The sequence below is a fragment of the Phoxinus phoxinus genome (assembly GCF_949152265.1).
Source record: "Phoxinus phoxinus genome assembly, chromosome: 16".
Classification (NCBI taxonomy): Eukaryota; Metazoa; Chordata; class Actinopteri; order Cypriniformes; family Leuciscidae; genus Phoxinus; species Phoxinus phoxinus.
The window spans coordinates 30536374-30555489 of NC_136891.1; the positions used below are offsets into that span (position 1 = coordinate 30536374).

Below are 19116 nucleotides of genomic sequence, written 5' to 3' on the forward strand. Positions count from 1 at the left end.
TGACTGACTTTAACCATGTAATCTCGAGCTTTTACTCAGTAAGTCCGCAATAATATAGGCCTACTATAGCTAGGCCTATATTCGGTTTAATATTGTAAATTATACAAAAACTAATGAATCACTGTTATCACACTACATAAATGTAGATTGAAATTACAAAATTACAAATTTACCAAATCTTTCAACATGTAGACCAGGCCTCAGGGAATGACTAGCCTAAATAAATAAACAGGCCACCATAAATAAAATAAAACAAAACACACACACACCAAAAAAAAAAAAAAAAAAAACCCCACACACCTATATTTGATGTAAACCTATAGGTTCTATTTGTGTTAATCAGTCTAACCTCAACTTTTTTTAAAATAAAAAAAAGTTAATAATTTTCATCTATTCCTAGTGTCTTTTAAGATGAAGTTTGAAAACAAGCAGATCTATCATAATTAGGCCAGAGAAAATATTAGGCCAGTACCAGAGAAAATATCTTGAAAATAATCTTGGACAATGAGAAAAAAAAGGCTGAGAACCACAAACAGACTTTGGGAATTTTGTATTTTTATTTTAAATAATTTTTAATGTTCCAACCAATTCTTAATGACATTATTTCAATTTGAGGAACCATGGCTAAAACCACAACAGAGACATTAAAAAAGCTCTACAAACCCTTTAATCCCTTATTTATACTTTTTTTTTTTCATGATTATGAATAAAAACAGCTTTATAAAATGGATAAAAATCATTTAGATAGAAAAACTAAAAATCAACACACATGACCATAAATATGACAGTATTAAGGAATGAAAAAAGGCAACACCAGGGACCCTCAAAACATAGTGCAAGTGAGATCAGAAAGCTGAATCAGGAGCGAAAACGATAGACGGAGGAACAGAAATGCAGTTGAATGCTTCTTCCACAGTGTTCGCACACACAAACACACGACAGCCGCCTCTGACAAGCATGGAGATGAAGGCGTGTAGAATCAGGCATTTGGGTTGTTCTTCATGAGCTCGACGTCCGCGTCCACCATTTCTTTAACAAGCTCCTGTTCAAATACACATACAACGATTATTTCTCAAACTCGAGAGCGCTGGAAGTGACCCACATTGCTTTTTTTTTTTACCGAAACGCTCACCTCAAACGTCACACGTGTTTTCCAGCCCAGTACTTTAAAGGCTTTGGAGCTGTCTCCCTGCAAGAAGTCCTAGAAAAAGACCAAAAAAGAGTGTAAGATGAGGGAAAAAAAAAACAGTGAAAAAAGGGGGGGTGGTTTAGTCCTCCTTTATAAACCCTCCTTTATAAACCGGACCTCCCAACCTGTATACCCCCCCCACACACACACACACTCTTCTTCACTCTCACACACCCACATACAGTCGCCAGCACCACACACACAGGTGTCAAGCTCCATGTCTCTGGGGGAAGGTGAGGGCCGAGGCAGGCCATCCATCCAGCACCCCCTCTTTCCCAGCCCTCTCCCAGTGCCAGAGCATGATGGATTATGTGACTCTTGTGGCCTAACCCCTTCTGTTCTCCTGCTGGGATGGCAACACACACACATTTTGGGGTGCTTCTCAGGGTGGCGGTAAAGGATTTGAGGGTGTCCTTGCTGCTGATCTGATTACACAAGCAGCAAGAACACGCACACACACGCGCACACACACTTTTGTGCCTTGAAAAATGGGAGCTCGTTCCAAAGCCCATATTTTGATGTTGAACCCTGAGAAGTTACAGTCACTAACTCATGGTTCCATTTTAGCTCCAATTAAATCATTTAAATGACATAACCATACTTTAAAGTCTAATTAGCAAAATAGCATTCATTCATCAACATATGAAACAGCATGCAACCATCATAATCAAGACATGTATTAATGCGGCATATTAATCATAATTAGTCTTCACTTTTCTGAAAGCTAAATTAACATCAGCTGCTTTTGTCGCCCATCCAAGTCTTCACATGCAAACTACTACGGCACCGCGTCCCGACAACATACGTTTACAAAGCATTTGCAAGGAACGAAAACAAGAACAGTATGAGTGCAATGAGACCGCGTGCATGCGAACCATTTGTTGTGTGCGATAGATAGCTGTTGCTATTAAATAGAAAGTCAGCAAGTCAAGACATATCAAAGGCACAATTTCACAGTTTAGTTTCAAACACTGGGCGTTTTTGCTTGTTCAGAGAAGTTCTATATCTATATGTGTGTCAGGGATTATAACAGACGCCGTACCTGCATATTGGGCAAATAAAATGGAAAAAATAAAAATAAAAGTGATAATCATCATCTGGGCGCATTTTTATTGTGTGTGACTGAACACTTAACGTAAAGGAATTCAGGACTAATGGAGAGACCGACCATGACACACATCAAGACACTTTTGTGAAGTTATGGCATGACTACACATGACATTTGAGATGCATATTTACATGCACATTTCAGTGACTTTCTGATGGAGTTTTAATGTTTTTGAGACATGCTTCATGACAAAACAGCATGCTCAAAACTATCCGTTTCACACACAGATTGAGCAACGGTCAACAAGTCAAAGGTCAAATCCACAAAATCAGTGTGACCAGTTCGACAAAGCACTCAAAAGTCTGTCAAACTTCTATTGATGAACAATAGATAATTCAAATAAAATTGATCAGATGGCATCCTATTTTCTAAATATATATACCATGGCATTAATTAGTTACATTTTTTAAAATTGACTTTACATGCAAATGTATAATTTTATATAAACACACGCTCAATAATTCTATTCAGCAAGGATGCATTAATCAAAAGTAAAAGTAAAGACTAAAACAATGTCAATTCAAATAAATTAAGTTCTTTTGGACATTATATTCTTCAACGAATCTCATAATTTATATATATATATATCCTCATATTAGAATGATTTCTGAAGGATCATGTGACACTGAAGAAAGCCGTTATTGGCTGCTGAAAATTCAGCTTTGCCATCACAGGAATAAGAAAACTTTAAAATATTTTAAATTGTAACCATATTTCACATTTATATTTAATTTCACATAATATTATTCACATAATATTTAATACTTAATGTATTTTTAATTAAATAAACATTGGTGAACATGAGACGACTTTTAAAAACAATCAAATTAAACAGACCTTCAATTTTGTAATGCTATTTTATATATACCGGTATATAAATAGATATCATATATATATAGATATCAGATATCAGAATGTGAAAAAAGACAAAAGTCAATACAGAAAAACCTGAATTAACACAAGGGAGAATGCCTCCATCTCAGATTCTTGCTTCAAGAGTTTCATAAATATTTATCTGATCATGTAAACCCTCTCCAGCAAAGAGACACGGACCCTAAGTGTCCGACACTTTAAACGCATGCGTATGTGAGAGACACGAGCAAGATGGATCCAAAAGTACACGGTGAAACCGAACAAGAAATCCACGGCTGTTCGACAGACTTTGCTCTGTGCCGTGCAGTTTTGCGTGAGCGAGTTGTGTTATTTGATGCAGGATGTTTAGGAGGGATCAAAGACTCCAATGATTTCCCTTTTCAAACAACAGCCAATCACAGAGCAGGAAATCTATATTAAGTGCAAACGAACATCTGAATCTGAATAACTTCAGTGTCAATGTGTTAATAGCCAGACTTGAATGACAAGATCGCAGCATGAAAGCATCTGGAAGAGTTACACGTACTCAATGGTGTGTTTATTACAGAGGATCTGTATGTGTTTACATGTGGTATTGGCAGTGTGTGTTTGTGTGTGTACAAGCCTCAGAGAGCTGTATCTTCTGGAGCAGAGTGACCGCAGTGGAGCTGAGCATACAAGAGGCCAGCCTGCCAGCATGTACATGATTCACCTCATTCAAATGACCCAGATACTTTATCATTTTTCATCTCACCTGTTATTATGCCTTCACTATGTGTGGGGAGAGAAAGAGAAGAGCTACGACAAATGAAGGGCACGACACATTTCAGTTAAAGGTATAGGTCACCCAGTCATCATCTGACTTTCTCTTGTGTGGAGCATAAAAGAAGATATTTGGACTGTTTTTGTCCATACTATGAAAGTCAATGGGGTCCAAAACAAAATTGGACTGGTATTGACTTAAGAAGAAAAAAAAATCTTCTTTTGTGTTCCACATAAGAAAGTCATCGTTTCGGAAAGACATGAGGGCGAGTAACTGATAACAGAATTTTGTATATTTTTCACTTTAAAACTACTAGAATTATCATCAAGAGCTCCTTCACATTTCCAGCTCATGTGTATAATAAAAAAGCGTTCTTGTCTGGAGTGATCGAGAGCGAGAGAAGAGGAGGAAAAAGAGGACGAGACAGGAATGACATGGAGAGAAAGGAAAATGATGATAAATTGAAAGCTCGGGGAGACGAGCTGTGTGAAAGTTAAAGAGCGAGAGAGGAGAAAGCATGAGGGAGAGGGAGTGAGGAATGCGAGGTGTCAGGAGTTCAGCAGTCTGACAGTGTGAGTAAGAGTGCCGAGAGCCAGAGTTAATTACTCAATCAAGATAACGAGCCTGGGACATGCCATTTACAGAGGGCAGCCCACAATTAACCTCCCCTCTCCCACTACACACAGAACACGCACGCACACACACACACACACGGCACAAACAATCCCAACATTGCTACACAAGTGAACACATTTTCAAAGTTTAAGACAAAAAAAAAAAAATCTTTTCTGAACTACTACAGCGCATGTTCATTTTATTTAATGCTAAATAGTGTATTGATACTGTATTTTTTACATTTTACTTTCATTAACGTAACTTTTACTTATTTGCAACCGATTCAAACCTACATTGAAAAAAAATTGGTGTAGGATTTACTTTGAAACTATTTTCATTCAGAAATTGCTAGTACATTTCTCTACTACCGGTAATTACAAAGAAACAACAAGTAACACACTGGATTAAACATGAAATTTTGAAATACAGAAACTGAAATAGTACCTTCTTATAAAACGTACCACAGAATATTCCAGATTTAATGCAAGTTCTACAGTGTTTGTGGTATAATGTTGACTCGTCTCAAATTAATTTTGACTCATGCCCCCTTTAAAAAAAACAAAAAACACTGGCTTTTGAAGTAGCCTGTTTTCCATTACAGATTTGCGCAAAACGTTTGCAATATTTTCTAAATGTCGATAAAAAACTATTGTGAAATGACAGCGTTTACCGATGTTATGCGACTAAAACTTTTTTTTTCCCTCTAAGTCATAAGTATAAGTCATTCCAAACATCATGGCAACGGATGTTGGTAGGTTAATATATTTCCATAGGACATATTTTCATTTCGCAATTTCAATTTGCGCAACTTGGAGGGAAATGGAAACGCAGCTAGTGAAAGTGAATGGGGCTAGTCTACAAATGCGAACCTCGCTGTTTCAATAGCATAACCTCAAGACATACACAATAAGTGTGTTAACATGATTTTAGTGTGAAAAATCACAACCATTTCTGCGTAAAGCTATAAACAACGACATTGATATCATGCCAACATAACTCCTAAAAAACCCTAAAATGACTGAAAATTGTCGAAACAGCTTTACAGCCCAAATAATACTCAAGTTTTAATGGAAGTTATGGAAGTAAATGGAATTTCTGTGTGGTTTTATACAATTATAATCATCAAATTTCTCATTTTAAATCCTCCAAAAATAGGCCTTATTCACTTTCAATGCATACGACTCCCGTTATCTTCCTAACTTTTGCTTATTTTAAAAGTAAATATGGGACAGATTTGTTGTTGTTGAGGTAATCAACATTACACCACAAATGCTTTCAAATGAGCTGGTACCAAACCCGGAATAATTATTACAAATTATTACCAAACCACTAATAGACATATATTGATGTAATATCTTTCTCTCTCAAAAGGGAGTGTCTTTCACCTCTAAACACACATATATATCTATATAAATATAAATTCACCTGTTTATTGAGAAGCTATACACTTGGCTTGGTTTTTAAGTGTTATATTCTCAACTCTATTTCTTTTTTAAAAGCTCTTTCTCTCTCTTTCCCCTCCGTGGGGCCCAGGGTGGTTCCGCTCAGTCAAAGTCCTTCAGGAAATACCAGAGAGTAGGCCAGGGGAGAACGTACACCCCTCTCTCCCTCTTTATTTTTTTAGTTCTGTTCTCTCTCCCTCTCTTTTTCCCTCTCCCGATGCATCAACGAGAACAGAGTGTGAGACGGAGTAGCACGGTAAAAGAAAACGTCCCCGGGGCGCGGAGAAAAAGGACCCCGCGTTTTTAAAAAGTGCCATGTAATGTTATGAAAGAGAGTTAAGCTCTACCGTAAAGTGTGAGGTAAATAAAAGTGGACGTATATACGGTCATCATGAGGAAAGGCTGTACGGTATAGAGCGCGGCTTTATTGCAGGTTTGAGTTCCACCTGGCACCCGGCCAGACTCTTTACAACATCATTCACACTCAACTTTAACAACTCTGACCTATTACACTGCATATCACCGTAAAACTGTCACACAGAGCCAGCCTCTCAACCACAGCAACTATAATACCCAGAAAACCCTAAAGACTGCACTACCCATAAAGCATCACGACAGACATCAGAGGCTAAAACTCCGCTAGAGGTGGGGGACCTGCCTTCAATGCACACATAAATCTACCAACACACAAAAGCATGCAGGTCAGTTGGCCACTGAACTGAAGCCTGAAATAAAATGGATCTTGCATTCAAATTAAAAGCAAAGCTGCAGGTAAGTGATGATGCAGCTGTGTTTTGCATGCTGGTACTATGACGCTCAGCATGGGTCAGATAAGACAGACTCCTGCATTCACAGAGTGAGAGCCTCCATGTGTGTGTGTGTGTGTGTGTGTGTGTGTGTGCTGCTCACTACAGGATTCTTTTTATCTCGCTCCTGACCTCTGCCACAGAGCAGATAAGATCAGCCCATCCTGATCCTTGGAGTGAAAGGTCAAAGCCATCTTTCATTCCAACAGAAACCAAAAAAATAAGCATGCACTTACATGTTACACAAACAAACCACAAGCATACACTATATATATATATATATATATATATATATATGACTTTTGCATTGTCAATACAAGATCTTGACCAAAAATGGATGCACCTCTGGAAATAACATCACAACATTTATTTCCATCAAGAGGTGCATCAATTTTCTTGTATTGACAATGCAAGAGTCATGCACTCTGTAAAGTCTACTTCAGCACATCCCAAAGACTTTCAATGAATTCAATGTCTGGACTCAGACGTGCCAATTCTTTTGTGAAAGTGATTCTGCGTGCTCCCTCCCAACCATTCTTTCACTATTTGAGCCTGATGAATCTTGGCTTTGTCATCCTGAAATATGGACATGATGTGTCAATTACATGGTTGTTAAAAAAATTAAAAGCTACACACTCCATCAATTAGGGTTAGAAGAACTGTTGCCTAAAATGCTAGAAATATATTATTACAAAGTAATCATTATTACTGTGATTATTAAGTAATAATAATCCAATCATAGACTCAAGCATTTGCCTATTTAAGTCCAAACAGTGTGTGTGTGTGTATGTATGTATGTATGTATGTATGTATGTATGTATGCATGTATGTATGTATGTATGTATGTATGTATGTATGTATGTATGTATATATATATATATATATATGTATATATATGTATTAGGGCTGTCAAAAGATTAATCGTGATTAATCACATCCAAAATAAAAGTTTGTGTTTACATAATATATGTGTGTATACTGTGTAGAATTATTATGTATAAATACGCACACATTCATGTATACATTTAAGGAATAATTGCATTTATATACTGTATATACATGTATATAATTTGTATTATATATACATATTTTATATATAAATATAACCATTTTTTCTTAAATATATACATGATTGCGTGTGTTTTTATATATATATAAATAATTATACACAGTACACACACATATATTATGTAAACACAAACTTTTATTTTGGATGTGATTAATCACGATTAATCTTTTGACAGCCCTAATATATATATCATAACTAGAATATTTTATTTGTATTATGACATAAAAAAAAATACTAGCAAAGCCTATAGTCATAGAGTAAATATGCTAATGTACATTAAATTAATAGGCCACAAAAGAACAACCATCTCAAATCCAAGTCTCTAATAGATACGTGTGCACTATGTGTTTGAGTTGCCAGAGGAAACATGTTGACATATGTACTAATCTCTGATAATCCACATTATTCCATCATTATGTTGAGGCAATTCCTCCGGGTCGTCAAGTCTGTGAGTTGATTTGATGAAACACACACTGCTGGTGAACTGCAGCCTGCGCAGCGTCTATCATCAGCATGCATGCTCACACTTACACTTATTTACTGTTCATTACATTTGTATTCTTGGCAGACGCATCCTAAAAGCATTCATATGCGTTCACACACAATTTAATACTTATTTTCAATAATCCTCGTAGTATACCCCACCCCATAACCCCATGTTCATGGAGACATTCTCAAATCTTGTAAAAAGTTTACATTTTCCGAAAACCAATTTTCAGCTGAAATTACATCATATAAGGCGACCACAGCACTGTTCACAATCCCCCTCCCACTCCCAAAAAAATCTTGTGTCATTTCGAGATGTGCACACAAGTTCAGCAGGGTATTCATAAACGAGTCAGTGAGTTACTTAACGGAGAAACTCGCTGTCTGTGGAGTTTGTTGCATAAATCAAAGCTTTTTCTTTTTAATTATGCCCTCTCGTGCTCCTTTCTCTCTCTCTTTCAAAATGAAAAACTAAAAGAAAAAAACCATGAGGGTTTCCTGGGGACTGTCTGGAAAAGAAAAAGTAAAAAAAAAAGAAGAAAAAAAGCCTCTGGCTAACTTTGGTCCTCCTTCCCCCCAAAGTGCCTCATAAAAATTGTTTAAATCAGCATCCGAAAGAATGAAATGGATGTGCAAAATCATATTCACTGAAAGGCAGAGCTGGGACCGCAGGGTTCACGCAGCGGTCTTCAGCGGCCGTCTGGGGGACACATTCATCAGTTCAAGCTTTCACTATTAAAGCCTCTCAATCAGCTAAAAGACAGACCGCTCGGTTTCGAAGTGTTCGTTATTGCACCCAATCCGCCTCATCCTTGTGTATGTGCAAGAGGGATAATAAAAGAGAGCGAGAGAGAAATAAAAGAACGGCCACTATTTACTTTACACTGCTCTCCTGCTGTAAATCGTAAAAAGTTACAGAAATTCGCTTTAATATTTCAAGCTTCATTTAAATCGAGGTATTTCAGGCCTTAAAGCAAGTTAGCATATTATTTCAACGCGCACACACACAGTTTCTTTGTTTGAGCGAGTAGATGGCGTGTGATGGACAGACAAGGCCAAGCGCATTACCTGCTTTTCTCATTGTGAAGCTAATACTACGCATACCTCCTTGAGGAATGTGAGCGAGTGCGTGTCGACTGAAAGAACACATCCTGTAAAAGCGAGGTACAGGTTGCATTTGCAGCAAAGCCACGGATGAAATCCTGCCCTACGCACACGCTTCCACGCAGATACGCTCGTTATGAGATCTCTAAAGGTTATGCAAATAAAGATGGCCGATTTGGGTTTCATCATTCGCTCGCAATTTACGCACTTCCAACCACAATTTACGTCTGACATGATAGCCATCACTCAGAGGCTTCATACATTGATCTTTGGAATGATAATAATGCATAGAGCCATTCATCTAACATCAATTTTGGGTGTGACAGTTATTTTTAGCTCTAACGTGGGACCTTTCAGCCAGAAGATTTTTATCTGTCAGTAATTATGTTTTCATAAATCATGCAGGTGCAGTGTAAATAAAAACAGATTAGGATGGCTCGAAAACAGCAGTTTGAGTGACAGTTGAAGAGGGTCTCTTTGGAAAAATATGTAGTGTATTCAACCCACTGCTTTCCCATTAAAAGGCGTGTAGTAATTTGATTAATTATAGGCTCAATTCAACAGGTTTGAAACATGTACACATGTAGCCTGTGGACAACGTGTTTGTAAATGTATAGCAAACACACACACACTCTCATTCATCCTCAGAAGTGACCTGCGCTCAGCACTGACACTTCTGCCTCCAGAGGAAATGCAGTGATTTACTTCCTATCACAGAGGTTAAAGGTCACATTCCCATTTCGCCTCCGTGTTGATGGATGACCTGTTCAGCTTGTGTCTTTAAGTATCTTGTACTGATATTATATAACACTGCCCAATGATTGTACTTGAAACTGATTTCCTTCTTTCGGCACCAGCTCCTCTTAATCCTCTGATGTCACTCATCTTCAGACTGCATACACTCACTCACACATCTTTTGGTCTCACCCTCACATGAGTCTTTCTTCTGATTGAAAGAGCTTTTTGGAAACACCCCGCGCTGACCCATACAAAAGCAAGCATGTGTCTTAGAGAAAACCTCTGATCTGTCAACAATCATTTAGTACGTATGTTTTCTTTAAAGATTTGGTGCCCTTTCTCATTCCTAAATGACCACCCACCACACACATTCACAAACTGACATCTACATGTGTTATTCATGTCAGAGTAAGGATGGGCATTTTGATCAGTTTGTCTACTTGAATGAAACTTAAATTTTGTAATCGACACCTGAATAATTGAACCCCGATTGCAAATCAGGTTTATTGGCAAAATGTACAGACTTTCAGCTGTTTGCAATTAACAAATCAAACAAAAGTAATTGAAATAGCTCAACAACAGATGTTTCAAGTGTTTTCCCCAAATTCAACTGAAAATGCAACTTTTAATGACTTCTGCAGTCTCAAAATTATTCAACCCCCTGAATAGAATACCTCCCAACAGCACAAATCTGCAAAACAGGTGTTGTCTCAAGCACACCTGATGCAACTAATCAAGGGCTTCATTACTTGCACAAGGTGTGCTTGAGCTTGAACACATGAAATATCGGAACTGGCTAGGTTTGTTGAGTGTCACGTTTGACTGCTTGTTCGAAATAGGGCTCAGTCAAAAGAATGGTCCAAAAAGTTAAGAGAAGATATCATCGCCCTTCACAAACAAGGAACAGGATACAAAAAGATAGCGAAGGCACTAAATGTTCCTAGAGACACTGTTGGAAGCATAGTTTGCAAGTTAAAAGTTAAAGGAACAGTGGTTACACTTCCTGGACGGCTATCAACAACTTCAACCAGATTTCTGAGAAGGCAGGTCCAGAAAAACATTTGAGTGACTGCAAAATGCCTGCAGCAAGACTTGGTGGCAACATGCACTGAGGTTTCCACTTGCACAGTAAGGCGCGTACTAAACGCAGATGGTTTCCATGCCAGAACTCCAAGACGTACACCACTATTGACCCAAAAGCACAAGAAAAGTCGGCTCCAATTTGCTCAAGATCATATAAATAAATCATAAATAAGCCACAGAAATTTTTGGCCCTATGGATCAAGAAAGAAGAATGAAGCATGTGCTTAAATGAACAATCGGTCTACAGTTAAGCATGGTGATGCTCTGGAGCGGCTTTGCATCCTCTGGCACTGGAAACATGCAGTGTGTGGAAGGCTTAATGGATTAATTGAAGTATCAGGAAATCCTAAGAGAAAACATCATGCCGTCAGTGAGGAAGCTGAAGATTGGGCATCCTTGGACCTTCCAACAGGACAATGATCCCAAGCATACCTCAAATTACACCAAGGTTTGGTTGCAGAGGAAATCCTGGAAGATTCTGCAGTGGCGATCACAGAACCCCATAGAAAATCTCTGGTGGGATTTAAAGAAAGGTTGCAGCACGCAAACCCAAGAATATTACGGAACCGCAGGCCATTGCTCATAAAGAATGGGATAAGATTAATCAGAAACGCTGCCAGAAGCTGGTGTCTGGTTATGCATCTCGTTTGCAGGAGGTCATAACAGCAAAAGGGTGTTCGACTAAGCACTGAAGATGCTTGCCATGAAGGGGTTGAATAATTTTGAGACTGCATTAAAAGTTGCACTGTTGAATTTGGGGAAACCACTTGAAACTATTTGTTGTTTTAATTACTTTTTGCCAATATTTATATTTTGCCAATAAACCTGGTTTGCAATAGTGGAAGAAAGAAGTCTCTTATGGTCAACAATGTTACATTCATTTAATCAAGAACACAGTTAAAATCAGTTAAAACAGTAATATAGTGAAATATTACTACAATCAAAAAGAACAACTTTCTATTTGAATATATTTTAAAATGTAATTTATTCCTGTGATGGCAAAGCTGATATTATAGGAGTCCATACTAACTCCAGTGTCACATGTTCCTTCAGAAATCAGTCTAATATGCAGCTTTGATACTCAAGCAACATTCCTTACTATCATCAATGTTGAAAAAAGTTGTGCTGCTTACTATTTTTCAATGTAAGCATTAATTAATGTATTAATTTCTTTAAAAACAATTATACTGACCCAAATATTTTTAATGGTATTGTATATCAAAATGGCATAATTGGGCAATACATTGGGTCTCGCTGCTTATTCAGGGATTTGTATGTTAAGTGACATTTTTAAGACGTGTCAAGTTAAAATGTTCTTCCACAAAGCCTGAAGACCCCTTCCATTGAGTTAGCGGAGTCTAGTTGCTTATGAAATAAAGAACGGCCTCAAATCCTCTTCAGAGATCTGAGAACTGCTGATTAAATCGAATACAAGTCGCCATAAACAATACAGACACAAACTGCTGTCTACTGATGCCACACAATAAGCAATACGATCCCTTTTGATACTGTATTGTGTAGTTAATATATGTCAATCAGTATGAAATGTTTTGAAGTTGAAATAGTTTCCCAATTATTTTCATGATCAATCATTACTGTTACTTCCAGGTACTCAAGCCCATGCCAGAGTACAGCCTCCTTTGCGGTCAGAATATCAGTGTGTTATATTGGAAACATATATTCTCACTACACGTCTAGAAGTCAACACCTGTTGTATATTATAAAATATCAAACATAATAAATCTCTTCTAATAGCACATTGGATGCTCTTAAGGCTGGAATACAATACAACTACACAACAGATTTTAAAACACAAGGCATCATACATTAAATGACTGAGGGTCACACACTACCAGACTTTAAGGTGATTCCAAACACAACAAACTCATGCATGCTCCAACTGAAAGGAATCAGTGTGAAGCTAAAAAACTGAAGCCTGCGCATATAGACCATGTGATTTTTTGTCAAATATGTCAACTCAAATCTGCAGACTGACTCTGATTTTCGGCAATCAGATTGTAATTCGGGGCATAAATCTTAGCGAAAGTAGTGTATTCCAGCCTTTGTCTATGCATGAAGAAACAGTCTCGAAGCAACTCACCACTTCAGTTGGCCGGTAGTACTTCGAATCAACCTTCACATGAATGACTCCAGTCTCCTGACAGCGGCCCACTTCATTCTCCTCCTTCCCCTCCCACCTGAGTGCGTGAACAAAAGCTTTGAACACATTCCTTCATCTTATTTGTTTCCCCAATTCAGCTGTCAGCAAATGTGTAACATATTTACAATATTTATGATGTGCTTGCGTGTTGTTTTGTGGTCTTGTACAGCCCGTCCGCGAATCAACACCAGATGTGCCAGATTAACCCAGATGGGCTTAATCTGAGTTTGATGTGTGTGTGTGTATGCATGCTCTTACACAATAGTTTTGCCCACGCGTTGGAAGGCCTTCTCCACAAACTCCCGTACGCTGTGCACTTCCCCGGTCGCTATGACGAAGTCGACAGGCTCCTCCTGCTGCAGCATCAGCCACATCGCCTAGAAGACAAACAAACAGAGATCAATATCATTATTATAAAGCATTTTCTATTTGAGATGTCACAATGCTGACCTTGTAAACATGGTCATTTTGGTGGGTCAATGTATTCACAAATGTAAATAGAAGAAATGGAAGCTTTATTTCTTCATTATTTTGTGAACACTTTTCATAAAGTTGTAAAGATGGGAAGCCCTCTGTGAAATTATTTGCCTCTTGGTTAAAGTCCATTTTAATTTTTGATTTTTTTTTGTATGTCAATAAGTGTACCTTACGAAGTTGGTTTGTTCCCTGTCTGACATGTAATAAAAAGTGATTGAAGACATCACATCAAGATCCAAATTACATAATGACTTCATTGAACTAACAGTATCAAAACAGCTTTATTTTCTCAGGTTCATATTTGGGATCAAGTATCAAGACTCCCCCCACATACACACGACACACACTCAACGCAGACACATCTGGTCCCAGTAGGATGTGCTTTTATGTGGTTACGATCTTACACACACCAACACACAAACACACACGGCCATCCCCATCCTGACGTCAACACTAGGCCTCATGGGATGTCAATTGTGGGAATAAAGCACAGAGTTCCCAAGTCCATACAACCACTACACAAATGCACAGACTAAATCTAAATGGTGATCTAGATGAAAGAGGCAGTGCTTTTGGAGAAATAAATGGCGAGATACTTAAAACAAGAACGCTTGCCAAGAGGTCAATGGGTGATACTCTTCTGTCTTCTTTCTCTGGCTTTAGCTCCCTCTCTAACTCTCATACACATTTTCTGACTGCAGGGCTTCAGCATTCAGCCATTTGGCCAGAGAATCGCACAGTTCCCCTGACAGGACTGCGCTCTTTTCTTCCCCTCAGCTTGATGGAGGGATAAAGACCCCATCAGCACGTTTTATACGTTGCAGTGGGAGCACAGCACTTGGCCGCCCGACTCATTCATATTTCACTCCTGCAGCACTCACTTAAAAAAAACTCTCAAATGAGATAGACAGACAGACAGAAAGAGAAAACCATAAAAAGAGACACACTGAGGGAACTGATACGGGTTTGGATTTTTTAACTGCAAAAAGCATTTTGAACGTCTGTAGGTTCATTAAAAACGACTGTTCCACACCACACACCACTAAACACCCACTGTGTTCAGAGCTGCTGTTTGATTAGGTCTAGTCTGAAATCCAGAATCCAAAATTTGCCAATTGAGAACATTTACCAGCCATAATTTTACAGACCAATAAACTGATTTGAGTTTTTTTTAAACATTATTTCATTAAAAGCAATACATAAAGACCCATCACACACCTGAATGGTTACAGGCAAGGACAAATTTCAACATGCCTAATGTTGCAGTTTTGGAATCTGTTGCGCCTGTTTTTTTAGTTTTTTTTTAAACATACTTGTGGCAAACATCTCAAGTCACTGTCACAGCTCCCATTGTCTGTCACTAAAACGTGACGACAACACAATGTCATGTTGTTCCTCATATTTTTGTCAAGGAATATTCTACAGAGTTCTGGAGAAGATAATCATCTGACAGTACATTTTACCCCGAGGCGGAATTTGTTAGTTGTGACAGATGTTTTCTTTAGAAGACGCATGTCACTGACATCAAGAGGGGGTCAGACTTCTTACAGCATGATATAAACCATATAATGTTGAAATTCCTAATAAAATTACCAGAAATTTGGCAAGTAATTTTATGTACACAAAGGTTGAATGGCAGTTGGTGATATGTGAGAAGTAGAAGCACACGTACTATGTAATAATTACCATGGTGTCACACTGAGGCTAGTGTGAGTATGTAATGTAAAAAAAAGGTAAAAAGATCATTTAAAAACTAATACAGCTTCTAAATTATGAAACCTACAGGTAACAGAGGTGAACGCGTGTGTGTGTGTGTGTGTGTGTGTGTGTGTGTGTGTGTGTGTGTGTGTGTGTGTGTGTGTGTGTGTGTGTGTGTGTGTGTGTGTGTGTGTGTGTGTGTGTGTGTGTGTGTGTGTGAGAAAACCAGAGACACAAACATAGCATGAAACGGAGAGGTCAAGCGTAGGGAGGAAATGGCCTGCACAATTCTCTGATCTTATTTTAGTCATAAACAGCTTATTCTCTCTCCTTATTTTCTTTATCACACACATACACACTAAGTGAAGCACTGTAACAGATTCATAGTTGTAATCTTCTCCACAGTGTTAGGTCTGCTTTTACAGCCATTATTATTTGGCAACTTCTTGGATTTGTCAGCAAAAACCGTCGGGAAATGTGAGACGGTTTAGCACCACTGTAAATGTATCCAACAGGAAAAATATTCTGAACTGAAACACGGCTCGTGCTGTATCTGTCTTAACATCCCTTGCTTTCCGTCCTCTTCTCTCCATTCCTCCCTCACACCTCTCTCCAAGGATCATTAGCGCTGTGAGAGACAGCTGAGAGGCCAGCAGCGGCACAACTCCCTTCCCCTTCCTTCCTGTTCACACACACTCTCTCCTGGCGTTTCGGGAGGAGCTTGGACACACTGAGGCTCTCTGGGTATTTCAGCAGCAAATTTGAAAACTTTGTGTACAAAAAAAGAAAAGGATGCTTTCATTATTTGTCTACACGGTTTAGCACCTCATTATATATTGTACTTTTGTCTCACAATATCATATTCCTAGGTCTCTAAGGTCTTCAAATAACTTGTTTTTGTTGGTTCCTAGATGATCGTGCCTTCTGTGTCGTGGCCCACGCATGTTAGATTCTCTCCAAATACTGATGCTTTAAATATCATTTTAAAGGAACAGTTTACCCAACAATTCAAATATTGTTAGTATTTACTCATTGTATTAATGAAACAAAAACTGATTTGATTGATTCACTTGATCTTAATGAATTTGGTGAATATAAATAAATTGCTTTATAAATAAATGTGACTTGACCTGGCTAGAAAAAAAAAAAAAAAAAAATCAACAAATGTATAAATAAAACGCACATAAAAGACACCAAAAAGTCTACCTAAAAGTAATAGGTCACCCCGAAATAAAAATAATTTACTAATCATTATTGACTATTTACTTCCCTCATGTCGTTCCAAACCTGTATTATTTTCTTGTGGAAGACAAGAAAAGGTACTTTGAAGAATGGTTAAACCGTTTTGGCCCAAACTGACTTTTATGGTACGGAGAAAAAAAACTATATATATTTTTGTGTTCCACGCAAGGAAGAAGGTCATACAGGATCGAACAGCTTTGCTCAATCCAAGGTTGTCACTTCCTTTAATATCGGCCTAAAAATTGCCATCTGATCCAGGACCTGAGCATAGACCAGTAAACACACACATACTGTACATCTGTTTAACGGATTACTTTAAAGGGTCACAGAGGTAGAGCAGAATGTGAGGTTCAAGGGCAGTTTCCTTCTCCAGTGGATCAGGACGAGATGAGCTTTCCAAAAATGACATGAGCGGCAGTTTGTTTTGAATCGGTGTCAGTGTTCCTTCTGCCATCCGTCCATGCAAGCAAACATAAACTTGGAAGAGAGGGTGGCGAGTTTAAAAAAAGGTGAAAGAGAAAACAAAGGATTAACTGTGATGACATCCTCTTCTCGGCTTCAATGCCTCTTTTGTTTTTATGCATCTGGGCGTGTGCGACTATATTCCCCCGCAGGCAATTTAGAATGAAGTATCTTGAAATATTCAAATCACCTTAAACTCTGGAATGGTAAATTATGACAGATTACGCAATCGATGGTCATGACCGTATGCGTCCAATCATATTTTTCAAACAAATTTACATTAACTGGGCAGCTAATTCTTTAAGGGGAAATTTGATCAACATTTATCCAGTCAAAAGTCTGGACACATCATTTAATATAACTTTTACCACATTTTAGAAGAACAGTAAAGTTATTGAAACTATGAAATAGAACAAATCAAAGTGTGGGAATTATGTAGCGGTAAAATAAATTATGTTAATCTCCTTCAAAGTATCCATCCGCGGTCTAGATCGCATTTCAGTACACTTTAAATGTCATGAATAAATGTGTTGTTTTGTAAAGAAATGTATAGGTATTTATATTAGAACTAAGCCTTTCAAATCAAATAATTCAAATCAAATCAAATAATTAAGATCATGAGAAACAAATGTAGTCCAAAACTGCAGAGAAGTATGTCCAAACTTTTGACTGGCATGTAAAATAATATATAATAATATATAATCTTAATATATATATATATATATATATATATTATTTTACAAGAATTACCAAAAATAAAAAGTAAGAAGTTAAAAGTAAAAGGCAAAAGGTAAACTAAAAAAGTAAAATACAAAAGTATAAACTCATATGTAAAGTAAAATATGTTTTTTTTTATTTAATAACATTTTTAAACTTGTTAAATTATTAATAAAACAGAAATGAAAAAAAAAGTTGTTTCTCTGCAATAAACAAACCTGCAGTTCTCTTTGTAACACTGTATCCAGTTCAACCAAACATGCATTTACGATTGCAACAAAAAAATTAAAGAAAGAAAAAAAGAAGAAGAAAAGAAGGACCCACACACTTCAGCTCACTTTATGGCATGAAAAGAATTTCTCTTTCAGGTAGATCTTGCACATAATAATATAACTATTCATAATCATCCACTGAGAAGGACACACACACACATACACACACTGACTCTATAGCTCCAGGAGTCATTGGTTTTAAAGGGTGCCTGTTTTCAAAAGCCTATTTTTATTTTTGGAGCTGCTGAAAGTTTAAATACTCCCCTCTACCCACCACAACACACACATAGACACAGTCTTTTTTTTGTGTGGAGCACAGAAGTACTCTGTTTAATGCAGGTGGTTTGAATTAGGCAGAGACAGGCTGTCATATGGTGACACTTGCTCACACACACATACACTGAACGAGAAAGAGAGAGAGTGTGAAAGAGTAGACAAAGAGAGAAAGTTAGCACTGACCACTAAATGACTGAGTGAGAGAGACGATGAGAGTTCTTGACTGCGGATCACCTGGTTACTTCATTATGTTATTTTAAATGGATTTTTACACACAGCTCACATTACTTGCGCAGGCCAATAGAAAATGCACAAAACTGATACAACATTACACACGTCAAAAACATGGCAAAGTTCCAGTCAGATCATCCGAGCTGATGCATTTGTTCAAATGGTCCTATGCGCTCCTCCTTCAACCCAAATTTCATTCATTTAAATATAAAATTTGAATATCAAGAAAAAAATTGGAGAATAAAGTTATCTAGGGGGGATAAAGCTGTCGCCATTGGAAAAGCCACATGACAGATTGAAGCAAAGTCACATGATAGGTTTTTAA

At 37.6% G+C, this 19116-nt stretch overlaps 1 protein-coding gene across 2 annotated transcripts in view; it reads right to left on the reverse strand.

Moving 5' to 3' along the window:
* Positions 1-535: 535 nt before the first annotated feature.
* The window catches only part of gmds (GDP-mannose 4,6-dehydratase), a 62690-nt gene continuing 44109 nt past the window's right edge, over positions 536-19116 (reverse strand). For both annotated transcript variants that reach the window (XM_079584690.1, XM_079584689.1), the window contains 4 exons: positions 13675-13793; positions 13357-13453; positions 1133-1201; positions 536-1042 (listed from right to left, as the gene is read on the reverse strand). In XM_079584690.1, coding sequence (XP_079440816.1) covers positions 980-1042; positions 1133-1201; positions 13357-13453; positions 13675-13793 — 348 coding nt within the window. In that variant the 3' untranslated portion in view covers positions 536-979. The remainder of the gene's footprint in view (positions 1043-1132; positions 1202-13356; positions 13454-13674; positions 13794-19116) is intronic.